Raw genomic sequence first — 19,044 nt, 5'->3', positions numbered from 1 at the left:
GCCTTGATATCAAACAACAACCACGTGTTAAGAGATAGCAATCTCCCCTTTGATGTCCCCAGCTGAAGCATATGGAAAACACTTAAGAATATGTTATTATAGAAAATAAAGATCCTATAACTTATCAAGACACCACTGATCAATCAGGTCGAGTCAAATCTTGGCACCAACTGAAAGGTGAAGAGAAAAACATACAATGGCTTGTTTACCATCAACTGATTTCAAGAGTGAAAGGGGAAATACTAGGAGAAGGTATTTTAAGAGATTTGACAGATTTTGAAAAGCTGATTACACATTACTTACTGGGAAGACTCTACAAACTGTTACTACATTATAACACTGAAAGCCATCAAGATATGTTAATGGTGGGCATGTCGTGAGAGGTGCCGGCTGGTGCCGGAGGTCAGACTAGATGGCCCGGGAGACCCCTTCTGACTTGCTCTGTTTCTATGTTAATTTGGAAAGAGAACTTTGGAGAAGAAATATCACCGTGTCAGTGGGAAACTCTTTGGAAAAAAGATATTAAAGTCACTGCTGGTCAAGCATTAAGAGAAAATTGGTGCAAGATGTTTTATCAGTGGCACATCACTCCAAAAGATATTGAAAAAATAGACAAGAATTACAATGCAAAATGCTGGAAATGTAGCAGGGTGGATGGAACTTTCTATCATATGGGGTGGACTTGTATCAATTTCCTTTCCTTTTTTTTTTTTCTTTTTTTTTGGTTATTTCACATGTGGAAATACAGAAAAATTTCAAGACTAAGTTTCCTATGAGTCCCAAGAATACGCTTTTGAATATACTGCTAGAGATCCTTTCAAAAATATGTCAGTTATTCAAGTATATAACAGCAGCAGCAAGAATCACAATGGCTTCTAAATCGAAATCATTGCAGCCCCCAACAATTGAAGAATGGAGAAATAAGAGTAGTAGAATGTGCCAAGATGGCAAAGTTAACTATGTGAACAGAAGATCATTAGAAGAATTCAATGGTAAATGGAAATTTTATTATGTTCAGTATGACTAATGGGAATTGTGGGGAGTTTGAAAAAGAAAAAAGCAGCAGAGGACGTGAAGTGATAGGATGATTTGTCACTACAGCATAGGTTAATAGTTTTTCTTTTCCTGTTAAACTCTCACAGTGTTGAAAGATGGAAGATAGATAGTTTTGGGGGATTGAATGTATAGGTTGAATGTGTTTAAAATTCCCTTGGCAACTTTGCTTATTTTGTTCATCTTAGTTTGCTCTGTTCATTTTAGGTTGTTCCGTTTTATTTTTTTTAATGTATTTGTATATGTTAAGAATTTTTTAAAAATAAAAAACAGAGCTCTTCTTGTACTTTTGAGAAGTAACAGTGACACTGAAATGAATTCATGAGCAGAAGGCCCACATTTTTACTGACTTTTATAATTAGTATGAAGTAGAAGAGGACATTTCTGTACTACAAGTAAGGGTACACAGTGAGCAAATGAGCATCCACCATATGGTATGTAAACACCCCAGAAAATATACCAAAACACCATCTTCCTTTTCACAGTCACCTTTATAAGTGCTGTTTTCAGATCAACATTTAATACAAATGTTTCCAATATCTGATTATAGTAGCCTCTACAACTTGAGTATTTATAATCAAATAGTAATGTTCAAAAACCTTTACTTACTGATCTTAATCTATACAATGTATTAAATAAGATCTGGCATAAGTACTATTTTAGTTTAGCAGCTTTTATAACTATTGATGACAGGGAAGAGTTATCAACTGTGTTCCTCACTGAAATAAAGGAAACAGCCTTGGAAAATTCTACAAAACTTGTGTTGATCATTTTAATTTACTGTGTTATCAGATCACAGATTATTTGAACAAAATAAAATTCATATCTCTACTGATCACATTAATTTGATTCACAAGATTATCCTCAAATAGCAGTGACCTTTGATAACAGCATCGAACTATTTGGTTTTGCATCAGAATTCAACATTAGATCATCAGTTTTATTCATTTTAATAGTTATGGTATCAGTTAATTAACATTCTGCTCTTAAGAACAACAAATGGACTGTGGCAAATACATATAATTAATTTTACATTAGGGTTTAAGTGACATGAAAAATTATTCAAACAGCACTCTAACCCATCCATCAATTTTTCTTATGATTAACTGTTTTAATAGCAACCATTATTATACCACTAAGCAGAAACAGACTTATTGTAGGATGTCAGGAGTGGTAAAGCCATCATTAACATTATTGTTTTCTAGCTACAACATTAATAACCAATAATATGCCACAGCTTGACAAAAGCTCAAATATCATTTTGTATCAATAAAAATGCAACAGTAGTATTACCACCGTCTGCTTATCCTGCCCTTCAAGGTACTCAAGATAGCAGTATACATGATGTTCTCCCTTTATCCTCACAGCAACCCTGTGAAGTTGGCTGAGCTGAGAGATAGAGACTGGCCCAGACTTTTTAAAAAATGCAGCAAAGTATAGATTTAAATCTGGTCCAGTGTTCTAACTGTTTTAGTGTACTGTACTTTGTATACTGACTGCTGGTAATTCTGGAAGCCAAGCTTTGGCAATGACTTAAAAACATACTTAATACTAAAATATACTGAATACATTTTAAAATAACTGATAAAGCCTATGTTATCACTCTCAAACCACAGTCAATAATGACAAAGTAAAATATGTATTATTTTAGAAGTGTTAGCCTCTTCTCTTGGTAAGCATGAATTGTATTTTTAGAGCAGCATATGACACAATACTTATGTTAGTATATGGATTAAAAACATATTTTTCCAAGCTAAATATAATTAGAATCATAGGCTATGATGTTAAATATATACTCATGAACAATAAAAGGCAAAAGAAGAAGGACACGGCAGAGAATGAGGTGGCTAGATGGAGTCACTGAAGCAGTAGGTGTGAGCTTTAGTGGACTCGGGGGGATGGTGGAAGACAGGAAGGCCGGGAGGAATGTTGTCCATGGGGTCGCAATGGGTCAGACATGACTTCGCGACTAGCATAGCATAACATACTAAAGGTGAGTTAACATTACTGAAATTTAGTTCTAGTGCACATTCTCAATCTGCACTCAAGAATTTGATATTGTTCCTTTATGGACTTATTCCAAGGGACATGACAAACACCCAATCCAGTAAAAAAGTAAATTTAAAATTAAATGCATTAATTACATAACTACATGCAGCATTTTTCAAAAATAGGTGCAGCAGAACTGAGATACTACTGCAGCTACACTTAAAAATGTTAAACTTAATCTAAGAGATTCAAGAATATCTTGGTAACAATGCAAGCACAGAATTGTTTCAGAATCAGCAATAGCATAATCCTGTTCTACAATGTAACTTTTAAGCCAAATGGTTTGCTTGCTGGTATGATGGCTGCCATATAAACCTAGCTAAGTAAAGTAATAATTAAAAATAGCCACTTGATTTGCATTTAGAGACTTACTAAAGATTACTTGGGGAAGGAGAAGAAAAAAGCCTTTTTCAGTATTTTCAGGTGTACAATCAAATAATTTGGCATAAAGGCAGTCCCTGAGTTATGAATGACCAAGTTACAAACAGCCTGTATCTATGAACAAACTGGCACAAAGCCTATTGATTTTTTAAAAATTAGGCATAAATTGTCATTGCCAAAAAGAGGGAGCCTCCAAAGCATCAATACAGAGAGGAAGCAAAAGTGGAGAAAGGGAGGCCTTCCTGTCTCACCCATCCAGAGAGAAAATCTTCTCAGCATTTCCTTATTGCAAAGAGGAGATGCTGGTGAGTTTGGTGGGGAGGGCTAGAGATATTTGCAGTTTTTTCACTTTCATGGGGGTCCTGTACCCTTAACCCCCACAAATGTGAAGGGTCAACTCTACATGATTACATACAAAATCAACTTAAAGACAAATTTCTATTTTCTCAGGAATTGTACCAGTTTGTAACCTGGAGACTGCCTGTGCCCTGAACCATCTTATTAATACTTTCAGCAAGGCAAGACCTTTTTCCAGTAAGTACTACTTGTCTTAAATATCTGCTTAAATGTTATGATATCTTAAATTCATAGACACAATTGGGCCATATGGATGTTGTGGATGGAAAGCAAATAAATGAATTATGATAAACTAAAAATACACATTTTTTTCACTTAGAAATAAATAGCAAGTGACAAACTAGCACCAACCTCTCTAATGTGCCACCTGGGCACTCTGCAGGGGCTATAACTGGCTGTGACTTTGGAACGTCCAAAAATTTATCTCTGGCAGAAAGAGAAAAAAAGCTGCAGTGAACACAAAAGGGCCCACAATTACAGCAGGGAGAGAAGTCAGACAGCTTTAACTGCCAAATTACCTGGGATACTGAGTGAAATTCCAAGATGGAAGTGGCAGTTGGATAAGCCTCAGTAAGCTCAATGATCTGCTCCGCACATTGTGGGTTGTTCACCACATAGCTAATTCACACAGTGGGTTGCTGTGTCATGCCAATTCACCTGGCAAGGCCCAACATCATTCAAGTAAACACACTGAGTTAAAACTACAAAACCAAAATATTGTCAAATAGCACCAACTAGTACAATATGTAACAAACTTTATAGGAAAACATTAAGCAATGTTGTTTTAAAAATAACTGCACCAATTTGTATTTCTATTAGTGCAAGTTCCCAACACCAAGTGTTTCACTGTCAACATCTGCACAATAAAAATACTGCTATGCTACAATGCTATATTAGGTTTATATCATGTTATATCATGACTCAATTAAATCTGGGTTAAGTACTTTAAGTTTGATGAGAATGCTGAAAATTCTGTAGGAGTAGGGCTGCCCCTGCCACTAGGTTGAGTAGCTTCAGGCAACAGATTTGGGATGTTATGAAAGAAAAGCAAATTGTATTAGTATATTTTTACTGCCAGAAATCAGGAGAGATGCTTGTGTGAGCATCTGCTACAACTTGCCTGGCTTTTGATACTATGCAGTGTGACTTGGGTATTTAGGGACACCATTTGCTGCTCTGTTTCAGCAACAAAATATCTTGGGCTGGCCCTGGATAGGTAACTTCCTCCCAATACCAGAACCAACACTCTTATGAATTCCTGAGAAAGAGGAATAACTAGATATGCCCTCTATATGAAATGTAATGATTCCTAGGATCTTTATTTCACGGAGGATAGCCTCAGGTCATTAAGCTGCAATGGTGAGGTCATGTTTCAGTTGAAGATCACATTTCTTATATACCAATTATGTTTGCTTTTTCTGAAATAAAGCATTAAATAATATGAACCATTTAATTTCTAGTACTAAGACTGCTACCTTATGTTCACTTTTCCTATACAAAGCATTTATTTTGAGTCTGAATAGTCTTTTTCCTTTATCAAAGATTTACTAATGGTTGGGCTGTAAAAACTGCAAAGAAAATATAGAAAATGTGCATTTCCTTGTTCTAGTAGTTTAATTGTGAATAGGAAGTTATTTGATATTTTTAACCTAACCAGCTATAATTGTAGGCATTAATATGGAAACTTATATATTGCTAGAGCCATCTAATCATCTTGCAGACTTTATAGAATATAGTGACAAAGTACTATAAGTAAAGGTAGAATGATCCCTATCTTCAAAAAACACCTATCTCCAAAAGGCTTTCCAGACTGACATAGAGACATAGAAACAGAGCGAGTCAGAAGGGGCCTCCCGGGCCATCTAGTCTGACCCCCAGCTCCAGCCGGCTCCACTCACAACATGCCCACCATGAAATGATCGGCAGGAGCATGCTCCTCCCCCAACACTGGAGATCCAACAGGAACATAGCAACTCTCCCTTTAAACAAAATGAAGCAGCAAAATGAAGTCTGTAGGCAACACTTGTTTAAATGAAAGAAAGCAGCACTTTTAAACATTTTATTCTGCATCACTGAGTATACTGCATTTTAAACTAACCCCAACAATACAGTTTCTCTTACTGCAATTTATTTTATTGATCACATGTACTGAAAAACAGACCCTCTTTCAAGAGTGTTCCTTTAAAAGTAGAAAAAAAGGTAGTGTCACTGAACTTCAGAGAACAGTCTAGTTATATTTAGAAGTGATAACTCCATAAAAAAACCAAAGAGGCATTTATCCTCATAGTCTGATATGGGACACAAGGTAAAGTGCACGTGCCAGTTATTCAGTTAAGGCAGCATTTAACACCAAGACAAATTCCATTCTACATTAAAATTTCAGAGCTTCTATTTTTCTCAGTTTCAATTCTTGCAATTGATCTGCCTTGACATCTTAGATAACAAAACCATCAAAGGACACTGCCACTTTAAATATTTCAGGGCTTATGTAGCTAGTAAATAGGCTCCATTGCAATATGGCTGTGAAGGTCGTGTCCTATTGTATCTTTCTTCTGATAATGTATGAAACAGAATGGAAATATTTATTCCACACAAATATATTTTCTTATTAAAAGTGACTGATACTCTAGTCTACACACACCCAATCCAACACTGAGTGCATTCAAACCCACACCCTGAACACAGTATCATGATTACACTTCAGCAATTTCAGCACTTTATTAGCATTCATGTGCCTTATTTTGCAAACATAATCCTGTTCAACCTCATTTCTCAGCATTAATAAGGCAGGGCCTTTTAAAGCATACAGGGCTCAGCCCTTAATGTGGAGAAGGTAATTAACTAGATTCCTCAAGTGTTCCTGGTTTTAGTCAGCTATTTCATTTCAGATTTGAAGACATCTACTTTACAAGAGCTATAGTACATCTGTAGTTCAGTTTTTCTTTTAAAGAATAATGTACCAAATAAAATGTATAAAATATGAGGCATATAAGCAATGAAGGAGGATGTGGGAAAGGGTGGCCTCAATCAGCAAATATTTCTAACCTTTAAACAAAAATAAAAAACTCTAAAAATAATCTAATTTGCACTCAGGATTTCTGACATATGTGAATGCTCTCAGTAAGTGCATACCTGGAATGATTTCAGGGAAGATGGCTAATGCAAGAACAAGCTAGAAAGCCAAAAGTGGCATTTGATTTTACATAATATCAGATTACAAGACAGATACTGAAATATTTCCTCATCTTTCCCCTTTCAGCACTCAATTAAAAGGCAGTACCTGAAAAGGCAACAGATTGTTGCCATTGTCCGTCCTGAAGGCATTATCTTCCATCCAGGATTTAGGGGTTAGGGGAGCAGCCCGTGGGAACTTCGGTGGGGCAATGACATTGCTAGAGAAGGGCTTTTTAAGGGGTGAAATGGGATTCAGTGGGGATGGCACTCCAACGCCCACTCCAACGCCCACTCCCACACCTACTGCCCTTCGAGGGTCCCTGCCAGCTTGCAGCCCACCCCAAGGATTGGAGGGTGTACTCCAGGCTGCATTTTGGTGGTTATTCCAGCTAGAAGGGGAAGAGGTGGAGGCTGAGGAGGAGGAAGGTTTGCTGGTCATAATGGGTTGATGGCTATAAGCAGCATTTCTCTGGGCAAAAGATGCCTGGTTAGGGCTAACTGGTGATCTCCTTTGTTGCTGCTGGGCTTGCTGCTGTTGTTGCTGTTGGTGGTGCTGCGTCTGGGCTAAGCCAATCTGGGGGGAGAAAGTGCCTCCAAAAACAGGATTGACATGGTGAGGGAAATTCTGGAAAAGCATTGTCCCATTGACTGGGGTAATTCCTTGGAAAAAACTATCATCCACTGCATTTGTGGTCCCAGTGGACCAGGTGCTTCCAAAGGAGGGAGACAAGGAGGTGCCAGCTGTAGGTTCCTGCTGAGGCTGATGGAAACTTAAGCCCGGCAAGATGGGAGACTCCATCTGCATCTTTTCTTTGCTATTTTGGGCAGGAGCTGCTAAGCTGATGCTAGTGACTGGACTGCTGTCCTCTGGTTTGAGTGTCTCTGACGCGATGGGTGTAGAAGGGGCTTCTGCTGTATTTGGATCTTGCCGCTGCTGCTGAGGCTGGGCTTTGCTTTTGTCCATCAGTAAATCATCCTGCATGGTTTGCGCAGCTGAAATGAAAGGAAGGGATAGAGAAGAGAGAACCACAAAGACAAGACTGTTAACATTCATATGGCTGCTTTAATCTTCTGTTTGTCAGAATTCGACTGTAAGTATAAATCAGCCGCAAGTTGCAAGGCAAGACTAATACATAATCCCACCCCACCCCCCTCTTTAGGAGTAAGCGGTTTGAATCAGAGCGATCGCTCCATGCCGCCTTTAAAAATACATTTCGAGATGGTTCACCCTTTTCGATGTCTTGGTTCCCTTCAGTGTAAGGAAAGATGTGCTTATAGGGCAGAGATATACAGAAATTTCGCCACGTCTCTTTCTCTTACACCGGAACTCAGAGCTCTCGCCCTGCAATGAGAAACTGATTCTTGTTCCTGTTTTTCCGTACACCCTCCTCCTCCCCTGTTATTTGCATACGTCAATAAATACTGCTGCGTCCTTCAGCAAGGTTAAAAAGACAGCAGCCTTTACTCTCCCCCACCCCCTTTCCTATGAATAGACTTTTAAAGGAGCCGGGTGCACATTTTGATTAATCAACATACAGGTTCAACCAGATAAACCGAAAACAGTTCAATATTCAGAGTCTCAGTCTCCTGAATAAACGAAATAGCCTAAACCAACTATCATTTCTTTAAAACTACAGAGGAAAGGCGGCGTTCTACACATAACAGGATATACACTTTTGCTTGCTGGCTCTTTTGTTTAATCCTGTTAATGGCCAATTTTGCCCCTTTGTTTCCCACTGAAGGAACACTGTTTATTCCGTGTTCCTTCAGTCATGTTAAATATAACGATCTACAATGTATGCTTAGAAGTAAATCCCATTGAGTTCAATCCTTTACGCACCTAATTTGGAAGTAAACATCCTTAAATGTAAGGGGACTTATTTCTGAATAGCTATAAATAGGTTTGCACTGTTAATCATTAAAGAATGAAATTACTCTGAGCCAAAAGATTATTCCAACAGTCATCCTACATAAAACTGGATAAAGTAATTAGATGGTCTACCATTTCCCTGTAGCCAATCTACAGAAGCATTTCCATAAGACTACTTAAAAGGAAACTGATAATATAGATCATTAGACAGAAAACAAATATTAATAATAAGAATGATTAATTTAAAAGACGCCTTACTTTCAAGAATGCTATCACACTAAACAGCAAAACAGGCCAAACAAAAGATAACCACCTAGGTAAGGCTCCACAGTTCCACAAATTTTTGCAATATACTACCCTAGCCATAGTCTTCTAATCACTTGCATTACTTTACCATTTAATTTCATTCAGCAAAATGACACTGGATTTGAGAAAAATAGAGAATTGAGAGCAACTTCCATTTTCACATCTGTTAAATTCAAAAGGTTCCTAAATTCACAAGATCTTTTAAGAAAGGTAGTTAATTAAATGAATTCCAACAACAAAAAAAATCTATAGGCACTAATCCATAATGTGAATATTTCCCAAGATAAAGATAATTTTCTTTATGGGCTATGAATAACAATCTAAAAATAATGTCTTTCAGAGAATGAATATATATATATATATAGTGCTTTAAGCTAAATTCCTAATCCCAAAAGGAATAAACTAGCACATCTCTGGCACGCAGCACTGCTGCTGTAGGGGGTGCAGAGAAACCTTTAAAGCAGCACTGCAGTAAGCCATAATATTACAGCCTTTGTGTACTTTTCCATTAGCTGCTCACCAATCAAAATCAACACAATGATATGTTAGATAAAATAAATACAAGAGATTTCATATAAAAAAACAGCTAGGTAACTTGCTTCTCTCTGGCTTTTTAACAGCCTATGTAGGAAAATATTTATACAAACAATGGCTAATACTAACATGAAAATTGTTCCTTCCAGTACAGCAGATAAGCTGTACAACACTTATTTTACATACCTTTGTGACTTCAGCATAAGACTCTACCTAGCATTGTTTCCCACATCTATAGAAGATTGCCTTGACATATCCACTTCTACATGTAAGATTTCATTACAAATTCCATCCCTCCTTGTCAAGGTCAAGTGAACGCACACAAACCAAACAGTAAAACTGGATATTAGTCCAAAAAGAAAAAAACCAAGTATGCCAAATATTTTATGGCTAATATGCAGCACCTACTGATTCCCCAAACCCTTTCTCTTCCAGTATATGCATTTGTGCCAGTCTAAGGTACAGTACAGGAAAACCAATATCCCCATAATAATACATCATTTGCATGCAGCAACCCACCAAGTCAAGGCAGAATCTCTAATGTTACCTTTTGAGTATTCTGTATTTAAAGATCAATAATGGAAGGAACTGTATGTCTATTTCCTTCTTTCGGGTTTGCTATATGACAAATAGAAATTGCTCTGACAAGAGCACTTTGACAACTACAAGCTTAATACGCATGCGCACCTATGGAATTGTGGGGATTGAAGTCTTTTCTTGATTAGAGGCAGGCTGGGAAAAGAGCTTTCAAAGCTTCGGTGTACATTTTAACGAAGGGACAAGCATCTTGCAATATAAATACGACTCTTCAGGAGAGAACTGGTTTAACAGGTACTTTCGGAAATAAGCATTATTATGAACAAGCCTGTTTGATCTTTACTTAGACGTGAGTCAAAACATTAGAGGGTGTTTTCTTTTAATGATTTGACTGGTGTGTAAATAAAGTGAGCAAGTACATTGCTAGATCTGAAGCAGACAGTATTGGGATCTTCAGAAAAAAAGCGACATCCCTGCCTCTCTCCCTCGAGTACTCACACAGAGAGCATCCTGAAGTTTCTGATTTTAAAAAATCTATCTTCTTTCCTTGGCATGGCTCTGAAAGCTATCTTGTAAACATTTTCCAAAAAAAAAGTTGCTAGCCATACACTCCTCTGAAGTTTGCAAGCAAGGCATATCCATTTCATAGTATCTGTCCCTCAGGCTCTACTAAAGCAAGAGATTCTACACAGGCAGTATAGTATATGCTTGATGTATTTGAAAAGCTGTGAATCTGAGTGACTACGTAATATGCAGCATCAGCGCAAATCACTCTTAGTTCTCTTCTGTTATAATAAGATGGAGTGATTTTCCTAAATTAAATTCAAAGTTTTGCATATTTTCCTAATTATAACCAATTAGCTTTTTGTTTGCCACAGATATCTAGGGAAGAAAAGATGCAAAAGCTTTGTTTAAGTAAGGTAGTACTAAGATATAAAAGGATATTTATTTACATAATAACATTGGTTTTGACTATGGAAGATCTCAGCCACCAGCACTGATTAGAGAAATCTGATCCTACACAAATTTATTCAAAACTCAAAGAACAGAGCTCAATGGGCTTTTCCCCAGAACTAAATCACCCCTCTTAATTATCATCTGATCTGAGGGTGGCAATGGAAACCCGGAATTGCTGCTTGAAGCAATGAAGGAGTATAGATTCAGATAAGAGAGAACTGCTGCTAATTTGAGTGGTGGATCTGAGGTTGGGAATGCAACCACTCTTGGACAGAGCATTCCTCCTGAAGAATCAGGTTTGCAGCCTCACAGGCAACTCTTCCCCTCAGTGCTGATGTTGGCAATTGCCCAGAAGTGCTTTGGTTGGTATGCCAGGTACAAATCATCATCATTCATTCTTCAATTTCCAGACTAGACTGATACATCCTCTACATGGGGCTATCTTGAAAAATGTTCCTGCACTTCAGTTTATTGAAAATATTACTGCCTTGCCATTGTCTTGTATAGCATTGGTTAAACATATCACAACAGCGCTATTTGATTTGCACTGGTGTCAACCCTATGGCTTGATCTTTTAAAGTCTAACTAGCCATAATGCAGAACACTTTTAGACACCAAGTAAAGACCTACCTTTTCAGATGCCTTTGGGTTGGAATAAGAGCAGACTTTGTTGTTTTGTTTCCCTGGAATGTCTTGGGGACATCCCTTCCCTTAAATCTACCATCGCTTTAGCTTATTTTGCTATTTTAGGCTGCTGGGTCTTAACTGCATTATTATATGCAATTATAATATTTTATTGTTATACTCTTACTTCAGGTTGTAAAATAGTGGTACCTTGGCTCAAGAACTTAATCTGTTCCAGGATTCTGATCATGACCCAAATTGGTGGTGACCCAAGTCAAATTTCCCCATAAGGTTCAATGTAAATAAGGTTAATTGTTCTGAAACTTTTTTAATCACAAAAATTTGAAACAAAGTAACAAAGAACAACAAAGTACAGTACAGTAGAGAACACTAACCTAGGTGGGGGAGGGAGTCCAAACCATAATCCTGCGATAGCAATCATGAACTGAGGCAATTTTTCTGAAATTTCTGTTCACGATCCAATTTGGTCGTGAACTGAGGCGTTAGTGAGCCAAGGTACCACTGTATCTGATTTCTTTTGAAAACCAGTAGGGGGTGTTTTGTGAGTGCATATGTGTTTCAACTTATAAAAAAAGGTTCACAAAAGACTACAATCTGTTTTCCTTACGATGTAAGGCTGAGATTTGCCTGAGAAAAAAAAATGAATCTACAACATGAATTGAATGTAATTAGGTAATTAAAGACAATGTAGATCAAAAGTCATAATTAAGAGTTGGTCATACCTAAAACACACACCTATTGGTGTCAATATATATTAGGGATGAGAAGAGGTTACAGAAATTAAACATGTCCCAAATACCTAATGAATTGCTTGCTTCCCTTTCTGGTCATGGGAAAGGGAGGGGTGGCCTAAATTAAAATATGAACCAACAAAGCATTCAGAACACATATTATGAAAGTCTTAATTGGATCATTAGTACTTCATGGAATGGCTTTTGTAAGTATATAGAAAGAGCACAGTAAGCATTTAGAAACCAAAACTTTTTTTGCTCTCACACTACTGTCTAAAAGGAGCTACAAATGAGTAAGGTAGGATGATAACATAAGTATAAGGCAATCCAGCTGCATTTGGAACTCTCACATTTCTGCAAGATACAGAAAAGTGTTGCAAAAGCAAAATATACAGCTTCACTTAGGAACAAAGCCCTAACAATGTGTAACAGTGAAAACATTTCGAAATTTTGCTTTTATTTTGAGATTTATCAGATTGCAGCCTTGAAGAGAAGCGCTTATCTTTACATCTACTGATCAAGCGGAAGATGCCATTGTAGCTGTTGCTATCCATTCCTCCCCAGTGTCTGTTAATCAACCTGCCTTACCCTCTCCACCACAGTAGTGAGCAAAATTCTGTATTTCTATGTAACAGACTACTGAAGCTGTTCCAAATCAGTCATATGCCAAGCATTAGGACAAGCTTGGCATGTAAGTTCCACTGCCTCAACATCAGAACATTCATGCCTTGAACAGTATGTCCAAAGGAGGTCAGAGGAAATGTGTGAGGCTTGCACACCTGTATTTTTCCAGTTAAGGAGGTCCATAATGGTGCCTTTTCTAAAGATACCCACATCCTGGACCCAGCACTGGATGTGGAGGAGTAAATTTAAAAAGGACTTGAGAGAAACAGGCAGGATCAGCCTGCCCCTGGTTATTTGTTGCTTCATCCATGTATTTAGAAGATATGCACTCAGTGACCAAATTATGAATATAATACAAATGCTGAAACTGTTTCCATCAGCCGAACCAGTAAGGGGAGATTTCTTCAAAATCTGCTCTAGAAGACTAGCAAATTTTCCATATCAGAGTTTTCAGGGGTAAGGAATGGTGTCAGGAGGAGGAGAGAGAAAAAGTACCATTGTGTTAGCAGGCTTCTACTAACATGATGTTGGATTTAACCCAGTATGCAAAAGATACATACTTCAGTAAGCAAATAAATTAAAGCTAACAAGCAGCTGGTATCACTAGATATCACCACAAAGATTGTATTTTCATTGTATGACAACTTTTCTCACAAGCCTTCTAAGTCTGCTTTAGTCAGCACAAGGAAATAATTAGTCCCACAAGAATTCTAACACACCCCATTACTGAGAATTAAGTAATTTATATCCTGCTATATTTTTATTCCCAGGAGCTTCCTGACATATTTAACAGCTTCAAATCTAATATTGGTTATTCTATAAACATAAAATATTGGAGAGAGAAAAGTTATCGCTGAGAAGAAATTTGAATTCTTCATAAAATACTAATTAAGTGATTAGGTTTCTGTCTAGGAAAATCAAGCATACCAAAAATTATGTTGCAGGCTTATTCTAAAACTTCACTCTTTTAGAATGAGAGTGCCACTTCTGAAGCAACTTTGTTTCCTCTCACACACAAAAAAAAAAAAAAAAATTAAAATGACGTACTTATGTGCAGAGCCAGTGTGGTGTAGTGGTTAAGAGCATGGGACTGGGACTCAGAGGATCTGGATTCTAGTCCCTGCTCAGCCATGGAGCCAGCTGGGTGACTTTGGGCCAGTCACAGACTCTCAGCCCAGCCTACCTCACAGGGTTGTTGTTGTGGGGATAAGATGGAGGAGGAGAGATGATGTAAGCTGCCTTGAGCCCTTTGTAGGAAAAAGGCAGGATATAAATTGCAATATTAAATTACAAGCAATTAGCTTCAAAGGTATACATTTTGCATCACATGGCTGAATTATCCCATAGGATTATTGCTTAACTGAACTACACCTTTACTATATCCATGGCCCCAAGGAAAGAGAGCAAATCCCCTGAAAGTCAACATACTGTTGTAAGCACCCTCTTTCAATATGAAAGATAACTTATTTTCTACATTAGCAAAATGTTCCTTTATTAGGTACTGAGAGCTAGAAGTTTAAGCATTTGTAGCTGCCTGCTAGCTATTACACCTCCCTTTCTAAGAGAGAATATAATCAACAAGGAAGCTCTACAATACAGTCTTTGCAACTAATGGGCAAACTATTAACTTTTGAGTGAACTATTGTGGCATGTTTCTTGCCGTTGAAATTTTAGTAAGATGTTATCTGTGAGTTTATTGCAATGAAGATGTACAATGAATAAACTGTACCTATATGAAACAGCTCATACTCCAATACCTGAAACCCATTAAACTGACAGAAATGTGAAGCAACTTATTTCCATATTGCTACTTGGTAAATCACTGGACATATTTAGTTTTTTTTTAAGGTTGGCCAAAGATAAAAAAGGGGTAGAATTCTTCTGCCTCATTCCAAAAACTTTCCAGAAAGTAGGCCCACCTTGATTAGCATTAATAGTGTAGTTGATTATTTTTACACTGAGACTCATATATGCCACTTTTTCTTTAGCTGCCTTTCATCTACATTATCCATGCATTAAACTAAATGGGAAAATTTGGACTTCCAGCCAGAAATTTAGTACTATTCAGCCAGATGTTTTGCCCTTTGCTTTTGCTCAGCATGTATGTTTGTAAACAAATATGTATTGTCAAGTCTACACATCTCCCATCCCATCCAAGAGGGCTGACTAGAACTCTGCTTTGGAAATTAGGGGTCAGGAAACACTGGCACAAACAGCAGCTTTTAACCTCCAGGAGGAAAGAAAGAAATAATCACAGCACTCTTGAAAGAGAATTATTCTGGCCCAAATTTTTCTTAAAGCTTCTTTGCTTATTTCCAACAACCAAGTATTTTCTTTGTTGTTGTGAAAACAGCTGTAGCATCTTTTGGTAGAAATTAGCAGTCAATTATGTCGGTTAGGGGTATGACAACAAAATTCTTTAGACCAACACAGTCAAGAACTTGCTATTTTTTTAAAAAGCCAAGCCATCCCTTTCCACAAAAAGGCAATTTATGCATGACGAGAAGAAGAGTGGTGGGGGAGCGGGGGTCTTATTGGTAAAAGTTGTCAGCTATTGAATTTACTGGTACCTACGAGGCACGGTTGTATGCGTGGGAAAGAAAACGAAAGGCGAGGGGGGAAGTCACAATACTAGCTTCTCACCGTAGCTAGGACCCCCCCCCCTTAAGAACTGCCTTACTGACTAGGAAAAGAAGAATGTGAAGAAAGGGGGGGTCAGTTAATATTACCGCAACACAATTTTGGAGCACTCGCCAGTCTCTCCCCATCCCAAAGATAGGAAAGACAACGAGGAACCGGGGTGGGGGAGTAAGAGCAACCCTCAGAGAAATTGACAGTGGCAAGGTGCTGACCTTTCCCGCAGCGAGTGTAGCCATCTCGCCGCGTCCCCAGCCGAAGATAAACCCCTCCCGCCCCCGCGCTCGCACACAGCTGCGGGTAAGGCCGGAGTAAGTGTAATCGTAACGCGCGCGCCGTTAGAAGAAGAAGAAGGGGGAGGGGGATTTAAATTCCCTCAGGGGTAGGAAGGAGAGGGAACTACATTTCCCATGGTGCCTTGGGCGCTCTCTCTCGTGTCTTGCTTGGAGCGGGTGAAAGGGAAAACAAGGCACAGGGATGGTAGTTCCTCTGTGAGGTAAGAGGCGACGCGTGCGCAGTTGCTCTCGCTCCTCCCTTACCGCTGGACGCTGCGGCCCTGTTGTTTCTTTTCCCCACCTTCTTTTTCTCTCTTAACGGGCTTGCGTAGCTTGTCTGGCTAAGAGTCCTGTAGGTTCGGTAGCATTGTTTGTCCCCTGGTGCGGCAGCGAAGAAGAAAACGTCTAGAGCTTTTTGAAGTACCCTGTGTCGGCTTCCTTGTGGTAGGCTGTGGGCCTTCCTTTCCAGGCCGGCTCCTGGCGCCTGTTGTAGCTGAGCCCCCGGGCTCCCCGCACCCGGAGAGGATGTCAGAACAGACGGGCTTGGTGATGCCGCAGACCCTGGACAGGTACGCGGGGAAAGCAGAAGGGGAGACTGATGAGCGCAGTGTCAGGGCGGCCCGTTTCGATGCGCGGGAGCGGACAGAACTCAAGAAAAAGCACAGAGTAACTTATTACACCTTTGATGTGGTGTTGGCCTCTCGAGACACACAGGTGGGGTAAAAGCGACTGGGGTGCAGGGGTAGCTTTGTTCAGCCTCATTCTCCCAGTCTGATGTCTTTGGGTCCGTTGGACTGCAGCTCCCAGAGGTTAGCGGGGCTGCCTGGGAGATGCTCAGTCTAACACATCTAGAGGACATCACGTTAGTGGAGGAGTGCTGAATACTCTTAGGAAGAAGAGATGAGGCAGGAGAGACATGTAGTTTCGGTCTCTTAACTTTCCTTTCATTGTATACCAAGCCCTGGGGCCCTCTCTTTATATTACCGTTGTTATATATAAAGATGTGTACTCTTTTCTTTGCCACTGTCTTTCGCACTGACCACATTACAGGCTCCAGGCCCAATTCTTCAAAGAAATTTCATTTGTTAGTATAGAGAAACTGGATTTTTCATGTTTTAAATTCTTAGTCAAACTTGCCTTTTGGTCATTGGCGAGAAAAAACATTAAGCTTAGATTAGAAATATTGGTAATTCTAGCACTGATTAAAATCCAAGAAGGGAGCCCTAACCTAGAGTATGGATGCTTGGTTAGTTTAGGGTGCAGCCTTTTGCCTATTTTAGCAGAAAATCTCTGACTGTCTGTGAATGTTTGGATTTGTAGGACCTTTTGTAAGACATGTTGTATTATAGTTTTTTGTGTAAACAGGTGGGGTAAAAATAAAAATCAAATAAGATTGCATTGTTAGAGAATACTGCTAATCTTTTCATGCACAATACCTTGCATTTCTCTTAAGGCCTATGACTAATATGGAAATAGCTCCAAATAATGTTCTTTTCAGTATAATGGTTCTCAATGGAGAACTGTTGTCCCCAAGCCATATGTTTGGGAATAACCTCATTAACTTTAAGACTAAAGGGACAATCCAGTGCATATTTAGAAAGATAAAATCCCTAGAACTCTAATACTGGCTGGGCAGCGCTGAGAGTTGTAGAGCTTTTTTCTAAACATGCATAGGAGTGCACCCTAAATGGTCAACAACAAGCAATTTGAGAAATTACATTCCAGTAATAATTACAGTTAATGGAGAAATGATTGATTGATCTGTCTGCATGTTTTCAGGTCCTACTATGTCTAATGCAAAATTCTTAAAATTTGAAATAGGAAACAATGCATGTGATTTTGGGGCAATAACTGTAGATGCAAACCAAGTGTTCATTATTGACTATGTTTATAAGTAAATATATCTTTCTTAGTGGATAAGGAGGGAAATGCTTTGTTCATAAATTTTGTTGCCCTGCATAAGTTTGTGATAATTTTTTTAAATAAAGTTTTGGAGTTAATGCATATGTAGTAACCTATCTTGGAGATTGAATCTGCAATCCTGCACACAGTTAACTGGGAATAAATCCCATTCAACTCAGAAGGGCTTTTTTCTGAGTAGACATACAAAATTGCATCCTAACTCTTGCATTCCAGTGTTTTAAAACACTGTCCTCTGAGATAATTTTTAAAGCTATTATGTTTATATAGTTATTGAAAGTGCAGAAAGAACTTCATATCCATTCTCTTGTTGGTACAGCTCTGTATGATAGCTCAGTGCTATCTCAGTATTTCAGATAAATTACTGAGGCTGGGAGAGGGGAGGAGAAAGTGGTTTGCCTAAGGCCATGAGCTATATATTACTCTTCCCCAAACTGGTGCCTTTGATATGTGTTGGATTTCAGCTTTTTATTTTTAAAAAATAAGCCATTATTTTTAAATGTTAACAAAAGAAGAGAAAAATTTAAAATGTAGCTACATAAGTTCTAATATCAGTTTTAACGTATGTACATAAATCGTGTTTTTTTAAATCAGCTTTCTAAGAATTATACGTAAATTTCAGCAACAGTAGACCAAATATCTAAGTGAATATCAGTTCACAGGTGATGTATTTACAGTCTTTATCCTGAAGTATTTTTTCACACAAGTAAGAATGCAGAGGAGTATCTTTTGGTGACTTTTCTGTTACCACCACTAGCTAGCTAGCTAGCTTGCTTGCTTGCTTGCTTGCCTGCTTTGTTTGTTTAATTTCTATGCTGCCCAATTAGCCACAGGCTCAGCACTGTAAAATCACAGAATAAAAACCATGATATCATTAAGGTGATACTAATAAAATAGTAATAATTACAGTAAATATATTAAATATTTAATAATCCAAACCAAATTTCAGTTTATTGGCCCATATCCAGTCCATTTACCATGCTTAGACACCAGT

General features: G+C 38.3%; 2 protein-coding genes and 1 long non-coding RNA gene across 13 annotated transcripts in view; 1 reads left to right on the top strand and 2 right to left on the bottom strand.

Annotated features, from left to right (window-relative positions):
* Positions 1-16,218, bottom strand: part of CPEB3 (cytoplasmic polyadenylation element binding protein 3) — a 137,590-nt gene extending 121,372 nt beyond the window's left edge. For 4 of the 7 annotated variants that reach the window (XM_044420685.1, XM_044420687.1, XM_044420688.1 and 1 more), the window contains exons 1-2: positions 8,243-8,394; positions 7,121-8,007 (exon numbers count right to left, since the gene is read on the bottom strand). In XM_044420685.1, the coding sequence (XP_044276620.1) occupies positions 7,121-7,996 (876 nt within the window). In that variant the 5' untranslated portion in view covers positions 7,997-8,007; positions 8,243-8,394. Of the gene's footprint in view, positions 1-7,120; positions 8,008-8,242; positions 8,396-10,271; positions 10,403-16,070 lie in introns of those variants that run through there. The other 3 variants (XM_044420691.1, XM_044420686.1, XM_044420690.1) reach the window with 3 other exon arrangements.
* LOC123018506 lies at positions 557-7,113 on the bottom strand. The gene is made up of 2 exons (XR_006413788.1): positions 4,359-7,113; positions 557-4,266 (listed from the first exon to the last, which is right to left on the bottom strand). It is a non-coding gene; the product is annotated as an uncharacterized LOC123018506 (long non-coding RNA).
* Positions 16,219-16,370: 152 nt separating the features above from the next.
* MARCHF5 (membrane associated ring-CH-type finger 5) overlaps positions 16,371-19,044 on the top strand; it is a 33,094-nt gene continuing 30,420 nt past the window's right edge. For 3 of the 5 annotated variants that reach the window (XM_044420684.1, XM_044420683.1, XM_044420680.1), the window contains exon 1: positions 16,374-16,699. In XM_044420684.1, coding sequence (XP_044276619.1) covers positions 16,656-16,699 — 44 coding nt within the window. In that variant the 5' untranslated portion in view covers positions 16,374-16,655. Of the gene's footprint in view, positions 16,700-19,044 lie in introns of all 5 variants that reach the window. The other 2 variants (XM_044420682.1, XM_044420681.1) reach the window with 2 other exon arrangements.

Source organism: Varanus komodoensis, unplaced genomic scaffold, assembly GCF_004798865.1.
Source record: "Varanus komodoensis strain SLA01 unplaced genomic scaffold, ASM479886v1 scaffold11, whole genome shotgun sequence".
Classification (NCBI taxonomy): domain Eukaryota; kingdom Metazoa; phylum Chordata; class Lepidosauria; order Squamata; family Varanidae; genus Varanus; species Varanus komodoensis.
This window is presented reverse-complemented; position numbering and strand designations above follow the sequence as displayed.